Source organism: Lampetra fluviatilis, chromosome 10 (assembly GCF_964198595.1).
Source record: "Lampetra fluviatilis chromosome 10, kcLamFluv1.1, whole genome shotgun sequence".
Lineage (NCBI taxonomy): Eukaryota > Metazoa > Chordata > Hyperoartia > Petromyzontiformes > Petromyzontidae > Lampetra > Lampetra fluviatilis.
In genome coordinates this window covers 9,900,856-9,928,618 of record NC_136284.1, presented here as the reverse complement: position 1 = coordinate 9,928,618, position 27,763 = coordinate 9,900,856, and the positions used below count along the sequence as shown (strand labels likewise).

General features: G+C 48.7%; 2 protein-coding genes across 3 annotated transcripts in view; both read left to right on the top strand.

Moving 5' to 3' along the window:
- The first annotated feature begins 1,401 nt into the window (after positions 1 to 1,401).
- On the top strand, positions 1,402 to 26,109 carry LOC144934393 (dual specificity calcium/calmodulin-dependent 3',5'-cyclic nucleotide phosphodiesterase 1C-like). The gene is made up of 3 exons (XM_078860107.1): positions 1,402 to 1,693; positions 19,948 to 20,001; positions 25,877 to 26,109. Exons 1-3 carry the CDS (start codon positions 1,609 to 1,611, stop codon positions 26,107 to 26,109), a joined length of 372 nt encoding a protein of 123 aa, XP_078716233.1. The 5' UTR covers positions 1,402 to 1,608.
- Positions 25,983 to 27,763, top strand: part of LOC144934552 (dual specificity calcium/calmodulin-dependent 3',5'-cyclic nucleotide phosphodiesterase 1A-like) — a 31,714-nt gene continuing 29,933 nt past the window's right edge. Inside the window, exons 1-2 of one of the 2 annotated variants that reach the window (XM_078860470.1) lie at positions 25,983 to 26,105; positions 27,314 to 27,427. In XM_078860470.1, coding sequence (XP_078716596.1) covers positions 27,414 to 27,427 — 14 coding nt within the window. In that variant the 5' untranslated portion in view covers positions 25,983 to 26,105; positions 27,314 to 27,413. Of the gene's footprint in view, positions 26,106 to 27,313; positions 27,428 to 27,763 lie in introns of those variants that run through there. The other variant, XM_078860469.1, reaches the window with a different exon arrangement.

Below are 27,763 nucleotides of genomic sequence, written 5' to 3'. Positions count from 1 at the left end.
CAGACAATGGCTCTACGCACGTGCTGTGTGTTACGGCCTACACGTGCACGCTTGGAGAAGCAACAAGGTATTATCATGCATAAGGCATAGATGTTTTTCTTGTAAAAAAAAAAAAATTTGAGCACAAAGAGAGAGGCAGAAAAGAGAGCGAGAGAGAAAAAGATCCAGCGAGACATTGATCGAGATTCTTTGGCATAAAATGTTGTGTGTAGTTTTCTCTTTCTCTCGTGACCTTGTACACGCATTTAAACCGCGTCGGAAAAAAACGTGGTGCTGGGAACAAGCGTTGCTAGGGGTGAATCCTATTTGATTTAGTTCTTCCACAAACACAATGATCTCCCGTATAGCCTTTAGAACAGACTGTTGGGGCAAGTGCTGTTCCTATGAAGGCCGGCACGGCACACGAGGTGGTGGGTGGCCAACACCACGCTCGGCCGCCTTTGTCTCTCTAGTGGCGATATTTACGCATTGCACCAGGCACTAATTTGAGGCTGAGTCGACCTAGGGGAGGCCCAGGACCGGTTCAAATAATCGTCACTTGTGTCGGCCGTGAGCGGGAATCGAACTCGGGCGGGCGGGTTCATAGTGCAGGGAGCTAAACGCTACCCCCCCCCCCCACACACACACAAACACACACGTGTACACACACAGACACACTCACTCACCTCCCAATTCACCTACCCCCTTCCCCCACCCATCCACCTTTTTTGTGCACCCCTGCGCCCACTGCAGTCAGCAATGTTCAATGGGGGCGCGACCATGCATCGATTAATTGTCGATTATTTTTTCCCCCACCTCCAATTACAAACACATTGCGCTCTCGGTGTAATGTCATGCGACGAAATCGTTGCTGTTTGGAACTGCAGCTGCCAGTGCATCACCCTGTGTCAATTAGTATTAAGGTTCGCGATGCAATGCGTGCGTGTGACCAATCGACGCTTTCCCGATTACGCAGCAACGTCTCCGCCAAACGATGCGATCGTTGCTTCATACAAATGCGGCTGTGAATATGATGCGAACAAACAATGAGAATCATTTCTTGAATCTAATAGCGGCCGTGATTTGTGACAATCATCACAGCTCTGGAGTGCGTGGGGTTGGAGATGGGTGGGAGGTGATGTGGGCTGGAGGGGTTGGGTGGTGGTGGTGGTTGTGGGGGAGTAATGAGTGCTGGGAGGCTGCGGTGGGTTTTGCTGGGGGGGTGGGGGTGGTCGAGGTGAGTTGTGTGACCTGGGGAGATTGGGTGCCGGCAGATGCGGGCTGGGGGGCTTGGGTGGGGGGTGGTGGTTGGATGTTTGGTGGGGAGTGGGGAGTTAGGTAGGTGGAGGAGTGGCGGGGAGGGGGGGGGAGGTTATTCACTGCACCCCTATTGGACAATGTTGCTGGTGAGATTTCGCCCGCCCGCCTCGCTCGCTCTGCACGCTGTGACTCGCGGGGCCGCGCCAGGGAGACACGCGCAGGGAGACACACGCACAGGGATTTCCATGCGCGTCCTCCGCGTTTCTCCAAACTCGCGATCGAGCCGCGCGACGCAGCCGCCTCACGCCGGGACATCGCATTCACGAGCGCCGGCGACGGAACGTCACGGCCATCATCATCATCATCACCATGACGGATAAAGGCGCCAAGAAAGGAGAGTTTATGAAACGGAGGAGCGCCACTTTTAACATTGGAGGGTGCTCGTACATCATAGGTACCTTCCCGCGTCTTGCACCGTCTCGCTGTTACAACTGAACGTCGCGTGGTAAAAAGTGATATTACTCGGAGGGGACTATTGAATTTGACCGCTGCATGTGTGACCGTGTTAAGCAAAAACGGTATGGATCACATACCCGTATTTTGACGGGGTTACTTTTAATGTGTATTTAGCGCAGCCTGATCGTTTGCTACATTGTACGTGTGTGTCGTGCCGTGTATACTCCTCGCCGTCACCAGTCACCGCGATGGTGAGGTATGGCTAAATAACCCCACAGCAGTGCATTGTTGACAATAACTTTACCATGTACAGGACATATTTGAAATCAACCTCCGCTGTGATGACTATTATGCAATCGCTCCCTCCACGCGTGTCTTTGTGCGCGCGAGCGGCTTAATTGGACCGCCGTTGCCCACGTTGATGACTTTAATGGTTGCTCCTCGCTTTGAGTGCCATTCTCCAAAAACACCGTTGCTCGATTTGCATCGTTGGCGCCTTCACTGATCGCATTGCCACGTTCGTGTTCCCCGTGTTTTACACGCGCGCGTTTACGCTCGGACCACGGTAGCGCCTTCCGCGTGGTTCCGCTTTATTAGAATCCTGCAGTAGTTTTGTACCAGTTTAAAGGGTAAAAACCTACTACTATATTTTGCCACTGGTAAAGGAGGTCTCATAGTGTAGAATCCTACAGCTGCTCTGTTGCACGCGGCTGGAGAGCAGCGCCGGCTCGCATTTCCATAGCGAGCATCGATGGCGATTGATTGGATGCAGTCCATAATGCAATTGGCGCGGTGCGGTGCAGGGCTGTGATTTTAAAGCACCGCGTTTTGCACCTGGTCATCCCAGTTCGATCCCCTGTCACGGCTGATCGTTATTGGGCGAGTGATAGCTGAACCGGTCCTGAGTTTCACCTCGTTACCAACCTGTGATTGAGAGTGTTCGTCCAGCACTGCATGACATCGAGCAGACTACATTGCGAATACGTACTACGAATATCATTCATTTAAGACTGTTATTGGAGGTGAGAGTTAGCATATATACATACACGTTTCAGAATTTAGCGGTGTAGTTATCAGGTACAAAAATAACATAAATGTACAACAAAATAATTCGAGAAAGGGTAATTAGGTTTCTTGGACATATAATGCGAAATAAAGAGACGTAATATAAATGTTTTTCTTCTTTTTTTACTGGGAAAAATTAAGAGGCACAAAAAGTCGGGGAAGACGGCGAATTAAGTTCGCCGTGAGCAAGTTGAACAATCGGTGCAACTGTGGGAGACCCTAATGCGGAGTTGACCGAGTAGATATCACGGGCAGGGTTCAACGGAAGAAAGGCCACGGTCGCCGACGTCTCTGAGGAAGGACACGGCTAGCAGACGAGAGAGAGTGGGCGGCCGGGCAGAGGAGGGGTTGTCGTTATAATTGCGTGTTTATGTGTTTCTGTAAAGCTTCTGCATGCGTCTTGCGTCCTGTTTTTACCCTCCGTGATGAACGAGGGGGGGGAGGGACGTCTTGAGGAGCACGCGGAATTGCCGACTCGACCGGTGCAGCTGGCAAGTGGCGCCCGGCGCAAAGCGTGCATCGGGAAAAACGACGTTTTGCAGAACGCCCGCGCGGATTTTTCGCAATGCTCTTCATGCGTGCAATAGTTCCTGTTCCGCGGCTGATTAGTCGCACACATGCGCGCGCACGCACGCATAAGTGTGCTGCTTTTTTTTTTACATAACGCGCGTGGCCGATTGCAGATGAATGTTCCACGCGGCCGGACACGGTACAATGGCCTTGGGCACTGTGCGACAAAAAGAAACGGAATGGGCTAATTCAGCACGCAGTGTATGTACCTGCATCCGTTGAGCTATCGACGTTAGTTTGCTCAGCGCGCGGGGCCTTTACGTTCTGGAGGAACAACTTGTTGCACGCAATTGTCTCGTTTGCCGGCCACCTTCCACGTTGCAATGCTCATGCGTTGACGCGCAGAGGGCAGCGCTGCGTGTTCGAAGCAAACACAACAAACATTCCACCGGAGGGGCTTTAAGACTCTGCGGTTTGGGGGGGGGGCAGCGGGTGGTGGTTGGAGTGGTTGTTGCTACGCGTAGGTGTGTGGGGGGGGGTAAGGGATTAAGGGAGTGGCGTGTGGTGGGGTGGGTTATGTCGAGGCCGTGTGGATTTGGGGGAGGATGAGAGGTGACCAGCTGGCTCGGTGTTTTAATAAACCAGCCGTCACCTTAATTGTGCTCCCACTTCATCATCATCACCACCACCACCACCAACCATGAGCACCACAGCCGTGTTTTATCCATCAACTCCACCCCACCTCACGTATTCCCAAACGGGCCATGCCTTCTTCCTCCGAACACCCCACCTCCCAACCCTCCCCTCTCCCCCCACTTTCCACACCCATCCCTGGACACTCACACCCACGTACACTCGCACGCACAGTTGTTGGGGTTGTTGCTATAGAGGTAAGCCGTGGGGATAGGAGGGCAGTAAGATGCAGGGGAACGCAGTTGGACGGCGGAGTGTTTTGGTGGTGGTGGGGTGGGGTAAGCTGTGCTTTAAAAACTGCATCAAATGATGTGGAATTAATAGGTTCGAATCTTTTGAGACATCTTCACCCCCCCCCACCCCCCACACACACACAATCTATCGTAGATACGATAAGCTGGCACACGTAAGAGTGCTGTCGGGCTGGAAGGACCTCGTACTTTGATAATGCACAAACAACAACAAAAAACACCTCAAAACAAAACCGTTGGTTCAACTAATGTGGGGGAGGGGATTTAATGAACATTGAACGTAGACGTTAAACGCAAAGGAGGCCTAACGTGGTGCATCATAGCAGCACACGCGTCTCACGCTAATGCACAATTGGCCTCGTGCTCTTTAAACGAGGTTTGCATCATTTTCAATACGCGTCTGAGAGTTGTTGCGAAAGCAGAGACGCCATTAAACATATACAACATGTCAGCTGCATCATGGTTTCAATCCCCCCCCCCCCCACCACCCATGAACGACGTTCATGAGCCACATATAAATGGATTCATTCAGATACCCAGTGTGTGTGTATATGTGGTCGTGTGTGTGTGTGTAGGGGAGCGGTGGCGTAGTGATTAACGCACCGCGCTACGAACCTGACCTGTGCTCGATTCTCAGGCGTGGCTAACACCAGTGGCAAGAATACAAGCTTTTCCTGGGCCTCCGCTGAGTAGACTCGGCCTTAAGCTAGTACCTTGTACGGTGTGTGAACGTCAGCACTGGGCCTGGTCCTGGCCCCACACCACCCCTGTGTGCGGCCTAAATAGGTGCTCGCTAAAAGTCCTGGCACCAACACTCTGGTCAAGGCTACAGCGAGGCCCTTTGTCTTTGTAATCGTATGCAGTCGCGTCGTATGTAACCACGACATCGATTCTACTACAATTCGTGTACGAAATTTTGTGACATTTGGTGTCTGTAATCTGGCCCGATCCTTTTCCCTATTCTTGAACGAATTGGCCCCTAACGAGTACTCATTAAGTCTCAACAATGTTGAGACAAAGGCGGCCGGGCAATGTAAAGCGCTCAGCGCTGGCAACCTTTACCCCTTAACAGGCGCTCACTAAAAGCACTTACGCAGAATGGGATTATTAATAAGAATTACAAATGTAATTTGTGCCTTCCTAATGCTGCACACGCATAGGCTGATATTAAGTGCAGCATATATATATACTGGACTGTACTACGCCGTCGGTGGAGCGGTTGCGCAATGGTTTTAGAACCCGGCGACATGAGTTCGATTGCCGGCCAGGATCAAACGTGAGTGCCGCGTGACATCCGAACCGACCCTGCACCCTTCCCGGCTCAGCAGGGCCCGTCTGCTGCATTGCTTTCAGCACCATGGCCAGCACGGTAGTGGAATGCACACGTTTTGCACACGCGCAGGCCTACGACTCGCGTTGCAGAAGTAATCAAAAAAATCGCTTGAATAATTTGAATAATCAAAATTGATTAACCAATTGTAGAGTCCCGCCGGCTTTTAATTCGGTGTGTGACGAACGTTTTCGGCTGCATTTTTCTGGAAATAATTAGCCTGAAAAGAATAAGAGGGGGGAGAGAGACACTCGGGTTGGTCGGGGGGGGGGGCGATGGGATTCTGAAAGAACGTGACGATGCAGCCGATTTGGAGCGGAGATCTCACGCTGCGTTTGCTCTGAATGAACGAGTTCACGCGGACTTTCACCATGGTGGTAGCGATATGAGTGATACTGGGGGGACTGACCGCCGATGGGCGAGTGACTGGAGTGAATGAGTAAGTGCGGGATAATAAATCAGCCGGACTGCTTTATGTTGAATGTTATCGAGTGCAGCGAGAAAACTACTTCTGAATCGCTTCGTGAGGCCTCTCTAAGACATATTATAGCCTCGCGTATGTACAACTACTCGCCCTTACACATCTAGGCCAAAACTCAGCAGACTTCAAAATAAAACAACGTGAACTTTTATTTGGGCGGGCAGTCCTTGGTGTGACCAGGTTGAGACAATTCATTCACTGCGCCTGAAAAATCAGTGAAACAACACGTGGCTATCGGCCTGATTCGAACGCAGAATCTCAGTGGCGCAGTCCCTTGAGCCACTCGGTCACTTTTACATTCTCACGTATATATGTGTGCTTATATATAAACATACATTTGTATTCGTATCCATATCTCCTGTACAACCACAAACCGCTACACCCACCGTCTTGGTGTCAGAGATACTCAAAGCATAACACATTTTGACCCATCAAATATGTGCACGTTTTTTTATTATCTAAATAATCATCCACATTTAACAATATACAACAGCGTGGCGGATGTATACTGTTAAATGTGGATGATTATTTAGATTATTTATACGCTGATCGTGTAAACGAACGCGAGAAAATATTCGACACAAAATAGCAATCGCTTTTTTTTAATCCTTTATATTAAGTTCACTTGCTTGTGCGCTTACGACCGTGCAAATCTTTTGGTCGTTTTTTAACCCTCGTGATCCAATCGAGCTGACATTTTGCACACAGACTCGTTGTGCGTGACAATTTATTTTCGTGAAAAAAAATTCAAACATTTTACACTTTTTAGGAAAAAAATAATTATATTTAATTACCAATTGCTTAATGGTGGCAGGCAATCATCTGACCCATAGGTGGCAGCCATCTCAAGCCAGAGGACGAGAGGACTCTAGCCGCCACGCATATAAAGGATTTATAGTGAAAAACTTTGTTTTTACGGAGTTAATTTTTTGCACACCCTGTGGAGCCACATTTTTTGTTAGAACAACTTCCTCGTCACCCATCGCGCGCACGATGTGCACGTTTGTGAACACCTCGACGTGTTAGCGCTGTGTCACGTGCGCTTGTTAGTAGTTGCTGAGGATGTGAAATACGAGTGCCTGTAGTCGTTGCTGAGGATGTGAAATACGAGTGCCTGGTAATTAAGTGAGCATTTTATTTTACGATGGCATGTTTACTTAACGTATCATCCGCTGTCTAATTGAATAATTGCTTGTTATTGCTGAACGCTCATCCGTGCCATGGCGACGAGTTTCGTTGTTGCTTCGCGCGGGCATTGTCCTGGCGCGACGTGGAAATGTCGAGATCTCGGCGCACTGGCAGCAAAGTCAGGTGGGTCACATGCCTCTCTCCCACCTGTCCCCCCCCCCATCGCCCCAGTCTCAGATCCGACCCCGCCACAGAAGCACTGCCAACAGCGTGAATACCGCGGCTATTCATTCCGCCAGTTCGTTTTCTAATTTGGCGGTCGCTTTGCCCTGATTCCACGTACAATTATTGCGTACAACAGTGCGACTCAAGTTGGGAGGTGGCGGTGGAGAGGCAAATCGAGTAACCCGCACACACAACGCATCTGGTTATTCAGCGATTGGATTAATCGCTTTCTCTGCCTCTTCCACGTGGGAGCGAGACGCAAGGCAGCAGGGAAAGAGCGCTGCACGCGGCTGTTTGTTCGCTCGGTGGGAGCGACTCTTGTGGCGTGCGCATCCAACCCCGTGTGGACACGCGTGTGTGCTGTGCATGGGGAGCGGTGGCACACGGTGGTTAGCGGACAGCGCTACGGACACGGCCACCCGAGTTAGACTCCTGCTCAGCCTAAAGTGAGTACCTGATGCAGTGTGTAATTATCAGCACTGGGGAAACTAAGGCTGGCCGGGTGTGGCGCTGGCCACCCACTCCCTCGAGTGCCGTGTTGGCCTTCATAGGTGCTCGCTAACCACACTTGCACCATCAGTCTATTAAGGCTATACGGGGGATATTTGTCCGTGCATGCAGGGTTTTATTTGGGGATGGAGGGGGGTGACAGCCCATGAACGTAGTGGGGGATGGAGGGTGGAACAGATGGTGGCTGCGGAAAGAAAAACAATAGAGGAGAGACGCAGAGCATCGTTGGCAGATGGGATTGAGGTCACCAGGCAAGAGGCTACTGCTAAGATGACATCACGCCCCACATCTGATCACTTTGAAGAGACCCGCTAACTGCACGTGGCCCTGTCTATGAAGTCGAACGCTAAGTCAACAATAATTATCAATTATTTAACCAGACAAGGCTCGCTGGTCATCGAGACTCATTCTCTACATTGCATCGTAACAGATGACCACCTTACTCACGAGCAGGAAGCCAGAGTAACACGTGGACAACACGCACACACATACACACGAGGGGATGTATGGATGCAAAAGTACGCACGGATGGGTATATGAACCCGCTTGCTTTACTGCAATTTCCTGACCAATTTGCAAATCAATGTACGCATCTACGTAAAACGTCTTTCGCACCATAAGTAGCCAACTGCGCTGATCGGTGGTGCGGCGAGGGGGGGAGGACAACAATCTAAACACAAAAAGCAGTTCTAAAGAAGCGAGTTTTTAATCTAGATTTAAAAGTGCAATGTTCCAGTGGCTACCTAATGACGAGCTCCAGTAGCTTCCCAATCCAGCAGGTGCGGGAGTGTCACCACAATTGGCGTGATCGTCAACTCTTGCCTCCGCCGCGCCGGCTTTACAAGCGTGAGCCGCGACCCGTGGGACACTGACCGGTGACTACAGCTGCGCCGTGGCCCGCCAATTTTAGGCCGCGAAGCAACGATTTCTGGCGTTTGTTTTCCAGGATTGCGTGACCGAGGTGGGGGGGGGGGGTATAGGTGGTGTTTGAGTGAAAACAAAAAAGGATAATTCCACCAGGTGACGTGAAATGATGGGTAGGGTCACCGCAAGGGGTCCAATTGCTCTGTCAGTGCTATCACATTATTTTAGGAATGGCAGCAATAGTTATTTTCATGTCAGTTGTGTATTCTGGAACGAGAGGGAGTGGGTGGGTAGGTGGGGGGAAAACACAACGTATTATAGTCGCTGCCAGGTGAAATGAATAGACGCATTGTTTCGTGGTGAGAGCACCCGATGTGGTCGTTTCACACGAACCGGGGCAACGAAACCAACTTTACTCGGCATCATGTTACAGCAGTCGTTTGACCATACTTCACCATTCTGGTCAGTGTGGTTTGGTGAAGGGGGGGGGGGAAGTGTGGTGTCCGGTCGGAGTTCAGATATCACTTGCCGACTCAACTGAGTCGATGTATCTGGGCAAACGTTGAACGTTCTGAATTCACAGTGACAACGATTGTGCACTCAATATTGGCGGTGTGTGGGTAAGGCACGTCCCGTATGCCGAGTTGGGAGTGGCGGCGCAGTGGCTGACGTGCGCCGCGTTATGAATCCTGAGTGAAACATTTGCAGCCGCGGTGGTTAACATCAGTGGCGGAGAGATCATTATCTATTCCGCCTCCGCCCTCCCGCTATCACCAGCCAGCAATCACAAGCGTGGTGAAATATGGTGAAACATCAAGTTCATTTATTAGGTATAGCCCTGTGAGCCATTCGGCTCTTGAATCGGGTGCAACCGCAACAAACAAAAAACAAAAACATGAACAAGAAAACATTTTAAAGTGCAATCAGAAAATCCAAGAAAAGACCGCAAAATATTGCAGAAAAAACACTGCACACCAACGCTGTGTGCAAAAATCCCAGTGGGATGCAAGTCAAACAACAACAACAACCACAAGACAACTTAGATTAAGGCCATCAGTCTAACTCTGTACTACAACAAACAAACATGGCCAAACCAATACACTTTTCTGACACATTGCATCAGGGGGTGGGGGTCTTTGATCCAGAAGTGAATTCATAATGGGTTTTACATGACGTTACATTTGCAGCAGATGTTCTTGCCAGCGCACGAGTCTGGAAACGAGGATCGTTGCCCGCTCACCTTTTGCTCCAAGGCACCCCCAGCTGAGCCCCACACGAGCAGAGCCTTCTAATGTTTGCTTTGCTCGAGCTTGAAAAGAATGCCCAGTCGTTACAAGTGTGTGCACTAAGACCCGGCTCTTCGGCGAGGTGAGACCACCCTGCGAGTGGGAACACACTTCGTGGTGTTATTTGATATTGGAACAAATGTGATTTGTATGCCCAACACATATATACAGACGCTGATATCGGCCGTATAGCTACGTAGACTGGTGGAGGGAAACAAGTGTTGTTTGCGTGAGCCAGGTAAGGCTACATACAACGCAGCTTTGGGGGGGTGGGGGTGGGTGGCAGATTGATTCGTGGTCTGAACCTGGTGTGTGATCCGAGTACTTTCCAGACGGTTCATATCGTTGGCGAGTGACAGCTGAACCAATCCGGGCCCAACTAAACCAACGTCACCAACATCGGTCAAATAACCCCAATGATTGACACAGTATGGGGAGGCTTTCATCCATCAGTGGATTTACAAATAGCTGAATATTATAATCTACACACACACAATGCACCTGCGAACATTTAAGACATTGTACTCATCGACCATATTCCGAGTGTGTGTGTCAACCTCTCGACAAATATTCTGTATCTATAGCTTGTATTGGTTTAATCTTGATTTGAAGCTTTCGTGACTGCAGGAATCCATACTCTTTGGTTCTTTCGGTAAAGTCACGTAGGTATGAAATAAAATAAATAACGACGTTTCGGGCGTTGCTTGTGTTGCGCCCGAAACGTCGTGATTTATTTTATTTCATACCTACGTGGCTTTACCGAAAGAACCAACGAGTTTGTATCGGTTTTATGATTTTAGACGTTTTTAGAGCCGAAAATTACGTAAGAAGAAAAACAACCAATCTCCTTGCCAGGATGTCACTCCGGTACAATCCATAGTACAATTGTTGCAGCCCCATCTGTGGTCACCTGTGCATTTACATTCTAGTTTAGAGCCGCTTAGTAGACAATAACACATTTGTCGATAATGCGCTCGGAAGCGACGGCACATAATAGGGCACTGGCACTCTCCACTCAGATGCCAAACGCGTTAGACCTTTCCAATCAAGGTCGGCTGTGCTATAAAGCTTCAGCTTTATGATCTTGACACATTTCATGAATGCGAGGAAGCCTCCTCCTCCTTGCGCGTTTAAATGTGTTCAACCCGTCAACGATTTACAACGGCCGGGCCAAAGCACTGATTTGATAATTGTGCTGAGCTCGTCTAGAGAGCGCCTTGTCGGGCTGCGGCCTGTTTTTGAGGTTTGGTTGCCCACAGCAGGTGGCTTCACGTGTGTGGGTGTGTGTGTGTTTTTGTTGTTGTGGGGAGCGGTAGTGCAGCAGTTAGCGCGCAGCGCTAAGAATCCGGCGAGCCGGGTTCGATTCTTGCTCACAGTTAACACCAGTGACGTTTATCTGAACCGGTTCTGGGCCTCCCCTAGGTCGACTCAGCCTCAAATAAGTACATGGTACGGTGTGTAAACATCGACACTGGATAGACAACGGCGGGCGGGCGTAGTGCTGGCCGCCCAATCCTTAGTGCGCCGTGTCAGCCTTCATAGTTGCTGCTCGCTAACAACACTTGCCCCAATAATCCGTTGAAGGCGATACGGGGGATCTTTGTCTTTGTGTTTTCTTATCAACGTCGTCTCGTTCAATCCCCCACTGTTGCCACCTGGAATCAGGTAAAACAAAGACCGTTGCGACCTTATTTGGGCTATAATTCACACAAACAAAGCTTGTCGTAAATTGTTTTGCTTTTGGGTTGTATCAATATGAGCGGGGCATCGACCTTCAAACTGTCGGGGTGGGTTTGTGCAAAACACATTCTTTAAGCAGTCGGGCGTCCAGATCAAAGTAAAATAACAAGCGCCAAATCAAGTTTAAAATAACAACTTTAAGGTTTCTGGCCAATGCAGCGGTTTGTCTAATTTCAACAAAAAAAGTCACATGCAAAGCAGGATGGGCAGCAATGGTAAGGGTTGGAGCTGCAGTTTGGTTGTCCAGGTCAAAGTAACCATACCCACGGAATGCTCCTGGTAAATACAGCGGTGTAAGCAATATATGGCAGTGAGCCGAGAGTGAATACTACAGAAAGACCAGATCCAAGTAATAAACCACTTACCTTTGCACATACAACGTAAACCTAGGGCAGCGCGATCTTCACTGTCAGAATTTCAACATTCCTATAGAACGAGATAACTCCCATGCATCTTTCCAATACTACGTCAGTCCAGTGGCACCGCTCGTGGGCTCTAAAGGGACGTCAGACGGTAATAATAAAGTATTTTCGGTAATTAAATGACCTGCATGTAATCTCGTGTCTCTTAGAGCTCTCTTCACTTGATACAGTAATTTTGCTGTGACGGTTCCACCTGAAGACGGAAGCTTGTGTTGCCTCCGAAACGTCGTGATTTAATTTATTTATTTTCTTTTTTTTTACCTACGTGACTTTACCAAAAAACCAAAGAGTATAGACCCTTGCAGTCACGAAAACTTCAAATCTAGAATTAATTAAATGACGCTTAGGAGCTTTTGTCAGACGAACTCGGGACACGCAGCCGCGAGATAAAAGCTGTTTGTGTCTTCTCATTTTTGGTTGCATCATCAACTTTTGCAACGAGAGGAGAACAGCTTCTGTTCGCCAATAGGTGACGGTGACGTCACCGCAGTGCTTGTGCCAGGCTCAGTGCACTTTGAGGCCCACGCGAAGTTGTCAAAGTCTCGCGCTGGCAAGAAGTCACTGGCGCCGGTTGTCATGGGGGAACTGACCGAGATGACTGACAAGTTCGAGTGCGTTTAAAACAACGAGCCCAATCGCACACACTCGCACGGCAGTGCACAGAGGTCCTCCGAGAAAACGTGTTGAATAAACTCTGCTTCCTTCCTGCCAGGATGAGTCAAGAGAATGTTTGTACGAGAGGAACAGCACTTGAATACAACCCAGTGACACAATTGAATTACACCAAAAAAGTAGTTTTCTTTCTCACCGTTTTGTCTGTTTCCCCATTTACAATTTGAGCTGTCTGGTGCCATGGTCATGATACAAAGGGGTCAATTTGGAACTCTTGCAAAGTAGTGAGTGCATCGCTTCATCCTAGACGATGCGTACATAACTACTTTTGAGGTGCCTTCACGTAGATATGTTCTATTATATGGCAATGAAACCTACGTAATTTTTTTTGTTAATGTACTTGTGATCTAAAAAAAATCTAATATGAAAACCATGATGGGTTGTATTTTTGTGTGGTGGTCATTCCAGGTTAGGTTTTTTTTCGTAAACCATCGCTCTGAGAATTCCATTTCATCACGGGTGGCTCAGATCCATACCCCAGAAGTCTTGTCAGTGCTACTTCAGCACTGCTGCGAATCCGTGAGCCACTTCCCAATTGATTTGAATGTTTAAAAAAAAAAACGATAACACGGCGTGCCTATCCGAACTTCGGCCACACCAAAGCGCGTGCAAGGAGGCTGGAAATCCACGTGCGGTTTGTGGCAGCAGGGCCGTACAGCTCCTGCTCGCGCCGCTCGAAGTGAAATCCGATCGCTCGTTTTAAAGAGCGCAGCAGCAGCGGCAGCAGCAGTTGCCTGCGTGGGTCTCGCGCTCTGTAAACAGCGACGCACCCGGCGGCGTCCGCGGAAGAAAAAAAACATTCCGCGCGGCGCGTGGCTCTTAAAACAGCACGCCGCGTTTGTTTTGTGCTGCTGCTGCTGTTATTATTGTTTAGGACAAAGGCGGCCGGGCGTGGTGTTTGCCAATCCCCCTCCCCACGCCCACCCCGCGTGTGCCATTCCGGCCTTCATAGGTGCTCGATTAACAGTATTTTGCTCCGATTGTCTGTTAAGGCGACACGGGAGATGTGTGTTATTGTTTAGGCTTTGCGTGACATGTCGCAGCGTTCGCTGTTTGTCGGGTTGTTGATTTCCGCAGCGAGTTTTTTTTATTTTCCATGCTGCGGGGATGTTCGCCATCTCGTGAGAACCGTGGAATCTCCTGGGCAAGTCCACGGATGCTGTGCTCCTGCCATTAGGATGTGGAATTGTGATGACGCGCTTGAGACTACGGCCGTAGGAGTGCGCTGGTTGTTGTAAGGAAAGGGGGGAACTGATATCTTGACTGGACGTGCCCTCGCGAGTTTGCGTGTCGGCGACGGTTCGCAGTTTGCGGTTAAACCACAACTTCTTGAATGCGTCAGCTGCTGCGAGGTGTTTTCTTTTAGGTCAGCTCATGTGTAGCGAGTGAGATGGACTGTGGCGTAGCAGGATCGTCGTGAGGGATTGCAACGACAGCATGCGGAGGGACACCTCATCCAGCACGGAATAGACTGGCTGGAAATAATAATGATTCATGTATTTGTGCCCATATTAATATGTAGAATTGCACATGGGCACAGCACAAATTAACGTATGCATGTACTAGCCTTGTAACCAAATTGCCTGGGATGTGCCCAAACTAATCAGATTTGAGAAGCTATACAGAGTCGAGGTTGGATAGATGGGCAACGACATGCATAACAGCTGTTGTCGGCTGCAAGGGATGCGTGCTTGCCAGAGTGCAGTGCATCAAATTAATGATTTTCTTGTACAGTGCTTCGATGCCCCCGTGTATATGTTCCCTGCCTTCAAAGCATACCGAGCAGCGTGGTGCAGTTTGGTCGACACGTCGTGGGGAGGGCCCTCATCCAACAGTGAAATGACGACATCTCGTACATCTATCGATACTCCGCGGCATAGGGGGCGGAGGGAGCCGTGCACGCGTGCATCGCATTTAGACGACATCCAGCGATGCAGCACGAAGAGAGTGCGTGCGGTCACCGTCGCTCGATGGGATTGAAGGCGGCACCGCACCGTTCCGAGGCAAATGAATGGCAGTCCTCTTATTGGACTCGCCGCGCTCCGATCCGCATCGACTTTTCCAACCTCCTCGGGACACCCGGGAAGCCGATCGGCACCGCGCTTCCCGCGTGATGAGGACGTCAAGCCGCTCGCGATCGCCCAATTAGACGCCGTAATCCAGAGGCGCGGTGCCGCTAAGCGACGCGGCGCTTGCGGGGAAGCGCGCGAGCCCCGGGCGTGGAGCGCTCGGCCAATTGGTTAAACCGCCAGTCGTGCGCAGAGGATGTCCCTTGCACTCCGGGGGGGGGGGGAGGGGATCGATCCCCACGTGGACGGTGTCCTCGCTGTCCTGATTCTGTGTGCGTGCGCGCGCGCGCGTTTGGTGAGGTGAGGAGCGGTGGGTGTAGTGGTTGGCGCGCGCTGCGCTACGAACCCGGCGACCCTAGTTCGATTCCCGCTCACGGCCAACACCGGTGACGATTATTTGATCGGTTCCTGGGTCTCCCCTCGGTCGACTCGGCCTCAAATGAGTACCTAGTGCAATGTGTAAATATGGTCCCTGGGGAGGTAGTGCTGGCCACCCACCCCTTCATGTGCAGTGCCGGCCTTCATATGTGCTGCGAGCTAACAGCACTTGCCCCAACAGTCTGTTCAGGCTATACGGGGGATCTTTGTATTTGCATTTGGTGAGCGTGTGAGAGAAGTGCAAGCGATGAAAACTCCCACAACATGTGTACTAATAACTGGGTTCTTTCGGGCATTATGTAAAATGGTAACAGATAAAGGTAGTAATAATCATTGCAGCCGATTTTCAATCCACTGCTGGATGAAGGCCTCCCCATGAATTTTGGTCATGGAGGATGTTTGGCCATATTTCACCGTGCTGGTCAGTCCACGTTGGTGGAGGTTTGGTGGCCCAGGATCAGTTCAGATCTCAATTCGCCACTGACGTTAACCAACGTCGGGAATCTAACTCAGGTCACTGGGTTCGTAGCACAGTGTGCTAACAACTGTGCTACTCATCCGCCACGTCTAAAACGGGCTGTGGTATATCTGATGCACAAAGACGATTGTGCATGAGTTATTTATATCCATTCTAATTATGTTCTGTAAAGACTACATAGCTTAAATTGTGGGTACAAATATATTGCTAAGTCTATGCTTTTAACTAGGAAAATCTGACAACCTAAATGGTTGAATTTGCACCGCCATAAATGTGGGCAGGAGCTGTATTACTTTCACTCATAAGGCAGAGTCAGCCCAAAGTTCTAATTTACTTAAGTATTGTCCTACACACTTGCAATGTACGGTCTCCATTACCAGTGAACCAAATTCATTCAGCTGAAGACCTGGAGAGATTTATTGTGGAATGGGTTTGTAGAATGTAAAACCATGCACTCAGAGATAGACTAGCAGAGTGTAATGCAAAAGACAATAGTACTTTTTTGTGGGCTTAAATTATTTTGCTTGGCTCACTCCCTAAATCGCTGTTATCGTCGCAATGCACGAGTTGAAATCCTAATCCATTCAGTTCAGCCCATTGTTACGGGTTTTGGAGTTATTACATTGAATCGTATTTGGTGAACAGCACCTTGCTGGAGAAGATCACTTATGTAATGGTTATATTTGTAGCCTGCCATAGAAATGTGGAAATTCTGCAACTGGAATATGATCACGAATGGAAATGAGTGGCGGACAATGTTCCTTTAAAGAACGGGGACGCATTGACATTTCAGAAGCTATATAAATAAAATGCATTTAATTTAAAATATGAGCATCAGGCAGCACTTCTCATAATGTGTAGAAAGAAAATTGCACCATGAAGTCTTAAAAACCTTGTTTCGATGACCCAGACACGTGAATTGATGGGTGGAAAAAAAACATGAGATTTAAATGGGAAATGGAAATAGGGTTGACCTGGCTGTGAGTAGGAAGCAGCGAGCAGGGCAACTGAAACGCTGAGCGCGCGAGGTCACAGCGGCACCGTTTTCAGTGACATCGCCACATTACATTCAAACTAAACTTTTCATTTCACCACTGAGCTATTGGCTCTTTTTTCAGAAGCGACCTGGCCACAAATGATCGCTCAACCAATTGGCTTACGTGGCATTTTATAGCAGTCAAATACACTCTGAACGCATGTTTCTAAATGTGGAGGGACAAACCGGAGAACCCGGAGAAAAATCCACGTGACCCACGGGGAGAGATACACGCAAACTCCAAATAAAGAACAGGCATTAGGGTCGGGATCGAACTCACAAACTCCTGTATACCAGGCGAGGTAGTTAACATTTCGCCACCGAAGCGCCCTGCTGAGAGCATCTTTAGGAGCGGCACTCCACTTGACACGTGGCAGCGGATATTCCCTCTGTTCAAGTGCGACACCTGAGCAGGCGTATCCAGTGTGAAGACGTCAGACGGCGACCCTGAGTGTGGAGCTGGGATATAATATATATGATTATTTTAATAATCGATTCCTCTACCGGTCACCGTCGGTTCCATTCCTCTGCTAATCGGATAACAAACAAAAATGTATTTGAAACAAAATTGATAATATCTGTTCAGTTGCTTGCCACTGGAATGGGAGGCGATGGGCATGGTTTGGTGACGTCGTTGGCATCACCAGCACGCAATGTTGGGCATCACTTGTAGGTGGCTTTCCTGCTTTCGGGAGGCAGGATTTCTTGGTGGCTGCCAATTGTCTAAGGGCCCAAATAATCGACCACAAACTTGTCGTTTGCAATTTTTCGTCGATTTGATTGATTGAATTGACGAATCGTCTAAAACGCGAAGAGTAGCCTGACATTGCCGTGACAGCATGTTGTAAACTTGAGTCTCCCAGGTAACGGGGCTTAATTCCAGCCGGGTCTGTGCAGGTGGGTGACCCAGTAAATGTATTCACACCTGGCACACAACAGCCGCCTATACCTGTCACACTAGTCACGTGCCTTACTCCTGACCTGGGTAACCTCTTCTGCGAGGTGTGGAGCCCTCCCCGGTGAGCTCGCTCACTGCGACCACCGGGAGCTCCACGAGGCACTTCGTGACTTGCTCCTGACGATCACGTGGTTGATAATCTGGTATCGACCTGTGAACACAAACGCAAGAGGAGAGGAGCAACTCCACGTGATGTTGGGCAGAGGCCACAACTGTCCACGTGGGCGGGCCCAGTGGGGGCAAGGTGAGTAGGGGGGGGGGGGGCGAATGTGACTCTCGCTCCTGGCGTTATTTTCTGACAATCCAAGCAGCCGTAGCCTCCACGGTCTCAGTGATAGTTCGAGCCACGGTCCCCCTCCTCGCCCACCCCCTCCCGTGCCGCTCCGCCCTCTAGCAGTGAAGCGTGGTCGCGCCCGGCGCTCCTCGTGCGAGAGTGAGCCACCTGGAACCGGCTAACGAGCCGGTACGCTCCCGCTACTCAGAACTCGAGCGGCACGCGAATGTCACGGCTCCTGCCCAAGAGGGATGGAATGTCGCGCTTTGCTGCGAGGTCCATCTGCTGCCTGTCACGATGCACGAGCTGCTGAACACGGGAGAACGGGCCGCCTACAAGAGGCGTATTGTCATGGAATGGGTTCCAAGTCATTTAGTGAGGAAACCAAACTGAGCAAACATCGCTTGCCAAATGAGCACTGTTGGTAACATGCAAATAAACAGATACAAGTCTATATCTGTTTATTAAAATAAATTCCAGTCTATAAATCAATGGGTATAAGTTGATTTATTTGTACATTTGTCTTGCAATCTCATATCGCTCCACTGATTTTTATTTCCATGAATGAGAAATAATTTGGAAGTTTATCAAGTGCGTTTATTGTGAACAATTTTAATTACGAATGGATTTCTCTTAAACCCAATAATTTGCCTAATTCGGCTGATTGGCTCTGAAACTGCTTATTTATTCTACCATTTATTAAAGCCTGGAATATTCAACAAGCTATTATTGAAAACCATACAACCAATAGGCATAACCCCCACCAGTGAATCTCAACGAGCTTACCACTACTGTAGTTGTTTTATAATGAGTCATTATAATGGGTATCTATGCAGTGTTATTTTTGGCATTGACGAGTCCCATCACTGAAATGCATGGCTTGTGCATTTAACATCCAACAGCATTACAGTGTTGGTTTAACAAGCCTGACTACTGATGAGACCCAAAAGGTCAAAACCAGTCCACGGAGTGTTTTCCTAAACAAATGCTGTTAGACAACATAGTTCCAAGAGGTCCAATGGATGTTGAACATAAAATATGTCTTTATAATGAAGGAACAAATATTTTTTTAATGTTTATTTCTTAACCACAACATTTGGTATAGTTTGCTCGAGGCAAGATACATTCATCAATTCCCTGGAGCCATTAAATTAATTGTCACAGTTACAGTGTCGATATTTAGAAAAAAAAAATGTTCTATAACATATTTTGTCTTGATCACCATTATTCCCCCCCCCCCCCACCTTTTAATAAGTTACGTTTACTTCACGAGCATAAACATCGACATTAGCATTCCACTATAACTTGTCACCGTTTAAGCATGATTCTTACGCGCACGGCATTATGCAAGTATCATGAGCGTAGGGATATTAATTTGTTGTCAATGAGTCTATGCGTCATCACATGCCCGTCTTCTCTATCCGCAACGATCAAAATTAAATATGGAAGTGCTGCTGCTGTGGAACCCGTTCGTCCGAGAGCGGCCCACGTCAACTGCCGTTTCCACCCCTGCAGAACCATCAGAGCAACCGACCTGAAAAGTGTCAGGACATCCGTGTGTCGTGTTGTGAAGAGTGGCGGCACGGCATGCCATCGTGTATACCGCGGGCACGTGCGTGTGCGTGTGTTTCATCGTATGTATCCTAAATATCAATGTATTGCATGTGTAAAGTGAGAGTGGGGAAAAAGTATGAAACTGTTGCAAGTATGTGCAGTGTAATATCAGTTTTTTTCAGTGGCGTACGTTTGGTTAATCTGCAGTTTCACCAAGTTATTTGTTCTTGTTGCTGTTGAATCATCTAATTATCTTCTCATCTCCCGCTCTGCCACTCTCCCCACCAATGCCTCTCATTCTACCCCCCACACCGCTCTCATTCCACAGTCGCTAAGGAACACTACGATGCTGAAGGAAGGAGGCCTCTGGAACGATTTCGACGTAAGTACTCTCCCATTGATTAATTATTCACACTTTTGATCATCAGCAGCAGCCATCCACTGCTCGATGAAGGCTTCCTGCAAGCGGTCACCCGACCTCTTGGTCGTGCCGATCGTGACAATCCGCCTAGCTCTTGCACACGATCCGATTTCATCGCGATTATATATTTAAAAGAAATATAGTATTGATCATGTATTCGTTCACCCCAGAAATGCCTTAACGGAAGTGTGTTGCGCCCGAAACGTCGTGATCTATTTTATTTCATTTTATACCTACGTGACTTTACCGAAAGATCCAAAGAGTATGCCCTCACGGAGTCTAAACCTAAATTGGCAACAATAGCTTGCTGGTTTTTTTGAACGTTTAAACAATATTTATTGAGCATTTTTGCTTCAGCTTGGCAGTGCCTGAAGACAATCCGCACAAGCACGGCGTGCCAAATGCTGCACAAATCGCTCGCAGCGAAAACCTACTTGCTGTACTGTGTCTAATATATGCATATATATTGCTCTGCAAAACAGCTTTTAACACATTTGTGTTTTAGTTGCACGATATGTATATAGCGCACACGTAATGTGAACATAAATACACGATTGTGTGTGTGTGTGTGCGATGCTAACAATTGAAATTGGCTGTGGAAATAAAATCCCGGTGGGAAAGAACATGCTTTTCAATTACTGACCACGTCGGGCCATTGTGTGACATGTCAGGCTTAGTCTCAAGTTTGAAAATATTTCACAAATGGGTTTGTTAAAAATTAAATACTTTTCCCCCTACACTATACTCTACATCTGTGATTCCATGGATTTCCATACCTGAGAAATAATGACTCTTGCTGGGCCCTCGCCTGGTTAAATAAACATGTTGAACTGAATATAAACGACTTCTCCCTTAGACATTCCCATACGTTCGTACATAATGTGTTCATTATGAATGTTGCTTACGGCAAATTGAATTTGTATATTTAGTGCCATTACCTTATAATGAATGCTATTTTATCATCATTATTCTTTTTTATTTAACCCTGCAAAAAGCGTAGCTGATAAATGTGGCACAAGCGAGGAGGTCGTGCGATTTCCTAAACGTGCTTTGGCGGATCATTCAAGATCCAACAACGTAGCATTATTAGCAGGGATCATTTTATAATTACTGTCCTTAAACGGAGCCGATCGATTTTCCGGTGAGGGGGGGAGGGGCAAAAGAAAAAGGGAGAAATTTTGAAAGGGGACTGACAACGGAGCATAAATAAAAAAACAAATAACTGAATTTAAACGCTCGTACGCACGCTTTAATCAGCGGCTCTCCGATGATCAAACCTCAACATGCTCGTAAACACATTTGCCTCGTCCAAGTCAGCGGGTAAGGCATCTGCCCCAAGAATGCACGGCCACGTGGCGCCGAATGAGAATGAACATTCTAATGAATGAAGACCAAACGCCGAATGAGAATGAACATTCTAATGAATGAAGACAAAACGCCGAATGAGAATGAACATTCTAATGAATGAAGACAAAACGCCGAATGAGAATGAACATTCTAATGAATGAAGACAAAACGCCGAATGAGAATGAACATTCTAATGAATGAAGACAAAACGCCGATTGAGAATGAACATTCTCATGAATGAAGACAAAACGCCGATTGAGAATGAACATTCTCATGAATGAAGACAAAACGCCGAATGAGAATGAACATTCTAATGAATGAAGACAAAACGCCGAATGAGAATGAACATTCTAATGAATGAAGACAAAACGCCGAATGAGAATGAACATTCTAATGAATGAAGACAAAACGCCGAATGAGAATGAACATTCTAATGAATGAAGACAAAACGCCGAATGAGAATGAACATTCTAATGAATGAATACAAAACGCCGAATGAGAATGAACATTCTAATGAATGAAGACAAAACGCCGAATGAGAATGAACATTCTAATGAATGAAGACAAAACGCCGAATGAGAATGAATATTCTAATGAATGAAGACAAAACGCCGAATGAGAATGAATATTCTAATGAATGAAGACAAAACGCCGAATGAGAATGAATATTCTAATGAATGAAGACAAAACGCGGGCAACATTTTTTTTTTGTAAATGAAATCTGTTTGTTTTAACGCAACGGGACCAACTCCCTCGGAGCCCTTCTCCACGTCTCTTCTTCACCATCCGTCCTCCTCCTTCCTCGTTACACCTCCACCCTCTCCCAAGAGGCGCTGTCGCTAAGCGCTGTGTGGATGGATAATTGGACGCTGCATTATATATTTATTTAGTTGCATGTCGGGGGGGGGTGGGGGTGGTTGGGAAGCGGGATGAGAGCTTAGGGAGGATGGCTGTGAGGTTTTAGTTGGGGGGGGGGGGGGGGGACGGCGGGGAGGGCTGAGCCGAGCGTGTGCGCTGCAGGGGAGGGGTGGAAGGGATGGTAACAGATGCGCAGGGACGCTGTGCCGCTCTCAAAAGGTCGGCAGGGAGGAGGAGGACTTGAGAGGAGTCGATGAGGCAGTCAATACGCACCGGGCGGGGGTGGGGAGACGGGGGGGGGGAAGCTTCGCCAGCCCTAATTGCGCTCACAGCATCGCAGGGCGAGTCCGGCCGACTTCTCGCAGCTGTTTGCGCAATTTGGCGAGAGTACGCTGGTGTATCTGAATATATATATAATACGTGGATATATATTTATTTATATATAATATCTGTGCATTTTATATATATATATAATTACAACATGTTTTATATATTTGAAATATATTAGATATTTATGTTGTGTGTATATTGAATGTATATGAATCTTTGGCGTTATATATATAATGTGTGTGTGTGTGTATATACTGCGTATATATATATAAAGCGCCACTGATTAATTCCAGCCAGGTGTGTCAGGGTCGGTGGCACAGAAAATTGTCCGGCGATCGGCACACCACATCCAGTATCTTGATCGCCGTGGCTGCCGCGACGAGCTTAGCATGCCTCCCGCTCCAGTCTTACTGCCAGTGAACCAGACAATGTTTCGGTGAGACGTAAAATCCTCTCGCATCGTGGTCGCGTTTTCGACCTCGTGGCTGAGCAGACTGGATAAAGTGCTCTTGATGTGTGATCATCAAGCGCGCGGCGCAGGTTGCTGCAGGCTGCTTGCGGCAATGCGTTTGACCGTCTTCTTCTTTTATACGGCTGATGTAGATGCAGATACAACAACTGCAATTTAACATTGGGGTGGTCAAACCCAGACAACCGCGTCACGAGCAGCGGTGTCTCGCCGTGACGTCTCCTTCGTATTTGCGGATGGGGGCATTGCGTGGTAATACGTTGTGTGGTTGGTCCTGTTCTGGATGACCACACTCGCGTCACTGGATAGTTAATTCATTTATTTCCCATTTGTACATCGGGTACCCGCATCTGCCACGGTTTATGCGGATGTGGTTTAGGGGTGGACCATGATTTTCGTTGGTGGCAGAAGGCAGCAGTGCAGCAAATGCCCTGTGCGGCCTCGCCCCGCCTTCAGCCCAGAGGTCGCAAACGGGTTTTGATTGCTTACCCGTACCCGGCCGCACCAGGGTCGCAAATGGGAACCCATACCCGTACCCGGCCGGGTATGGGTACCCGTTCCCTACCCGTACCCGTACCCTACCCGAAATGAGTGACAAACGGTGACTCACCAGTGACTCACGGCCTACCCGTACCCGTACCCGGCCGCACCAGGGTCACAAACGGGTACCCGTACCCGGCCGGGTACGGGTAGCCAGGTATCGGGTAGGGTACGGGTATCGGGTACCCGGTTGCGACCTCTGCTCCAGCCCACACTCGCCCCACGACCCACACAGGGAGGCCCCACGACCCGCACGGGGAGGCCCCACGACCCGCACGGGGAGGCCCCACGACCCGCACGGGGAGGCCCCACGACCCGCACGGGGAGGCCCCACGACCCACACGGGGAGGCCCCACGACCCACACGGGGAGGCCCCACGACCCACACGGGGAGGCCCCACGACCCGCACGGGGAGGCCCCACGACCCGCACGGGGAGGCCCCACGACCCGCACGGGGAGGCCCCACGACCCACACAGGGAGGCCCCACGACCCACACAGGGAGGCCCCACGACCCACACAGGGAGGCCCCACGACCCGCACAGGGAGGCCCCACGACCCGCACAGGGAGGCCTTCATCTGGCAGTGGGGATTGGCAAGGGGGGGTGGGGGGGGGGCCGTCTGTGTTTACATTAATTTCCCGTCGCAATTTGTGCACAATTCATAACCCTCTTTTTTAAGTGCATTTAAGGGTCTTTTTTTTAAGCGGGATAACAAATGAAGGTTTAAAAATACAGACAAATCACATGAATAATTAAATATTAAATGAAAAAAAGTGGCGATTATGGTGATGGGAACAAGCGGCAGCCGGTAGCAAAACGCAACAGGTTGCAGATGGTAATTAAAGTTTAATTACCTGAAGCATTAAATATTTAACAATTATAAAATGTAAGCATACACACGTGTTTCATGCCAGACCCTTTTTTAATCAACTGTCGTGGGGATTAAAACCAGTTGTTTCAATATCGGCATCATGAATGAATCATCTTGTTGTGGACGGAACCAGAAGAGAGCTCATTGGTTTCAAAATATATCTTTGCACAGGAAACGTAATGTCTGGCTGTGTCTGAATATGTCGGTTCTCTATGTCTGGTCATAGATATCCGACCCTTGTTTCTGTAAAAAAAATACCACAATTTTTACATCATTTGCACGAACATTAGCGCTTTTTAAATTAAAGCGTGCAATAGGATGATAAAGTAATCCAGCTATAAAGTGGACTACCAGGGAAAGCCCTGTTCTGCAGGCTCGTATGCATGTGTGTTGAACTTTTTTCGCACCGTACGTAGCCGTCCGTGTTTATCGGAGGTGCGCTGGATGGACAACGAACTTAACACAAAAATAAGTTCTTATGAAATACATTTTCAATCCAGATTTAAAAGTGCATAGCTCCAGTGGCGTTCTAATATCGGAAGGAAGCGCGTTCCAGACAACCACAGAAGTGCATCTGAAAGCGCACGATGCAGTGACCATCTTATTCTTGGTTCTTTCGGTAAATAATAAAATAATATAAATATAAAACAATAAAAATTCTCACGACGTTTCGACTGCAACACAAGCAATCATCATCAGGTGTGAAATCCACAGCAAGAAAATTTGAAAGCTTTAAATCACAGTCACCATCTTGTTCAATGGTTTGCCAAAAGCTGCGACTGCAAGGATGACTGGAGTTTGGGTGATGGTTTATGTTCCTTGACGAGATCAGCAAGGTATTCTGCTTCATTTGTGGCAAGCACTTCGTGTGTATGTAACGAGTGCAACCTTTGTAATACAATCCTTTGGCAACGGAGAGCCAACGCAGTTCAGCGAGGGTCTTGCAGTGTCCATCCGACACCCGAGTCCACACTTTCCCTCGTGTCATTTGTTGAATCGGCATTAGCTGGTTGCCTTTTTTTTGGCGCCGTCTCTTCGACGTGAACGCCGTGAACGCAGGGACGAGGCGACCGTCGAGAGGCGAATGAAAGGGGATGTAGCCGACCATCAACAGGCGGCCACTTGCGGGCAATTGCCAATTAACCAATCGCTCCTTCACACGTGTGTACCCACTCTCCCCAGGTCAGGCCTTGCCCTCTCAAAAAAGGAACTTACATTTTTTGGAGAGGGGGGAACCGTTTTGTTCGCATTTGGTGTGTCACACATTGTACGACTGCTTTTGGTTCTCGAGTCAAATGCGGAAAGATGGACAAACATCCTGTGATAACTCAACAGTCGTGTGCCTCCTGATTTAAAATTTGCCCACAGAACGGGTGATGAATCCACACGCGATGTTTCCCGCTCCCAACCCCGTGTTGCAGGGACTCAATCACACAGCTCCATCAGGGGGCCGAGCGCCCAGCAGGAGAAGGGAGCAACGCAGCAGCAGCAGCAGCACCTGCTGGTGCCCGGGGGAGGGGAGTGGGGCCCAGCGGGGGGTGACCGGGGCCACGGGGGTGGCCGGGCGGATGATCGAGACCCGGCGCAGGTCCTGGCTGAGGAGCCGCCACCCTGCGACAGCCCCGAAGCTCTGGAGAGAGCGGCCGTCAGGTGAAGCTCGTCACCACCTCTGCTCACCCCCAGCTGGGCACCTGAGCATCTGAGTGTCTGTGTACCTGGATGTCTGGTTGTCTGAGCATCTGCACGTTAAGACGACTGGGTGCTTAGGCATCTGAACGTCTGGGTGAATGAACATCCTGGGTACCTTAGCACAGCGGTCCTCAAGCTGTTTGGCACCAGGGACCGGTTTTGTGGAAGACAATTTTTTCACGGACCGGGGGGAGGGGGGCGTTCATCATTGGGTCTTTCCCCCTTTTCAAAGAAGCTCTCCGGCGACGTTTGTTTTTTACTCATTTTGGCTACTAGGGGTTAGAGCTTGTGGGCTTACCAACACTGTGACTGAGACAAGTGCGCAGTGCGGGAAAGAGGCGTGGACGGAAGTGGTGAATAATGAAACAATGGGGGCGGGTTTCACGCACGGACTCACCGCTCTCACCTCCTGCTGCTGTGCGGCCCGGTTCCTAACAGGCCACGGACTGGTACCGGTTCGTGGCCCGGGGGTTGGGGACCCCTGCCTTAGCACATGGATGCCTGGATACTCCAACATTTGAGTGCCTGAGCACCTGGGCATCTGGGTACCTGGACATCTAGACAAAGCTGTGCCTGGGCATATCGGCATCTGTATATTTGGGCATCTGTATGCCTAGGCTGCTTGAGTCCTTACACATCTGGATGTCTGTATTCCAGCCATGCACATCCACTCACACATTAAGAACAGTGCTCAGATTGTTTTCCGGGATTTCAGACGAGTTTGTGGAGGGTCGAGCAGGTCTTTGTGTAACCAGTGGTCGATGCTTCCTCGGATATGTTCAAGTTGCTTTGTCCTCCGACGAAACAGTAATAAAAAACAATAATTTTAAGAAAGACTTTTTTTTTAAAGAAAGAGCCATGCCACTCAATGGGGCTTTCAAAAAAAGATAACGTGCGTTTTATTTGAAGGTGACTCGCCAATGTCACACTCGTTCCTTTTCATATGCTGCGATAAAAAATTTATGCATTTTGTACCATTGCATAAGCCCACACATGGCACTGTAAAAAAATCATAATGGCCCCATTATGTTTTGGAAAGTTACCAGGAACCCAATTAGCCCACGAGGTGAAATGGGCCTTTATATATTTTCTTCGCGTTTTTATTTACCATTGTTGTTGTTGTGCCCGACCCTGCGATGCCGCTGATCTTCTCCCGACACGTTGCCCAGACTGCGATGCCTCCTCAAGCAGCTGGAGCGAGGGGAACTTCCCGTCGCCGACCTCAAGAAGAACCTGGATTACGCCGCGTCCGTGCTCGAGGCCGTCTATATGGAGGACAACAGGTGGGGGGGGGGGGGAGTGTGGGCTCAATGTGGGCATCTGGGTGGTGAGATGTTAACTACCTCGCCTGGTATGCAGGAGGTCTTGGTGTCTATTGGACCTTTTTGGCAGTATCAAAATGATGAAAAATATAAGAATAGGCTTTTCTATTTCTGGCAATAAAACAGGTGTTAAAATGTTCACACACTAAATAGAAACCTTTTGCGAGGTATCAAGTCTGCATTAACCACACGTAATTGTGGAAAAATATGCAAACAAACATGCTCTGATAATACATGCATTGCATTTGAAACTGATTGGCCTTGGGTTCGATGCAGACCCTGACGCCTGTATATTTG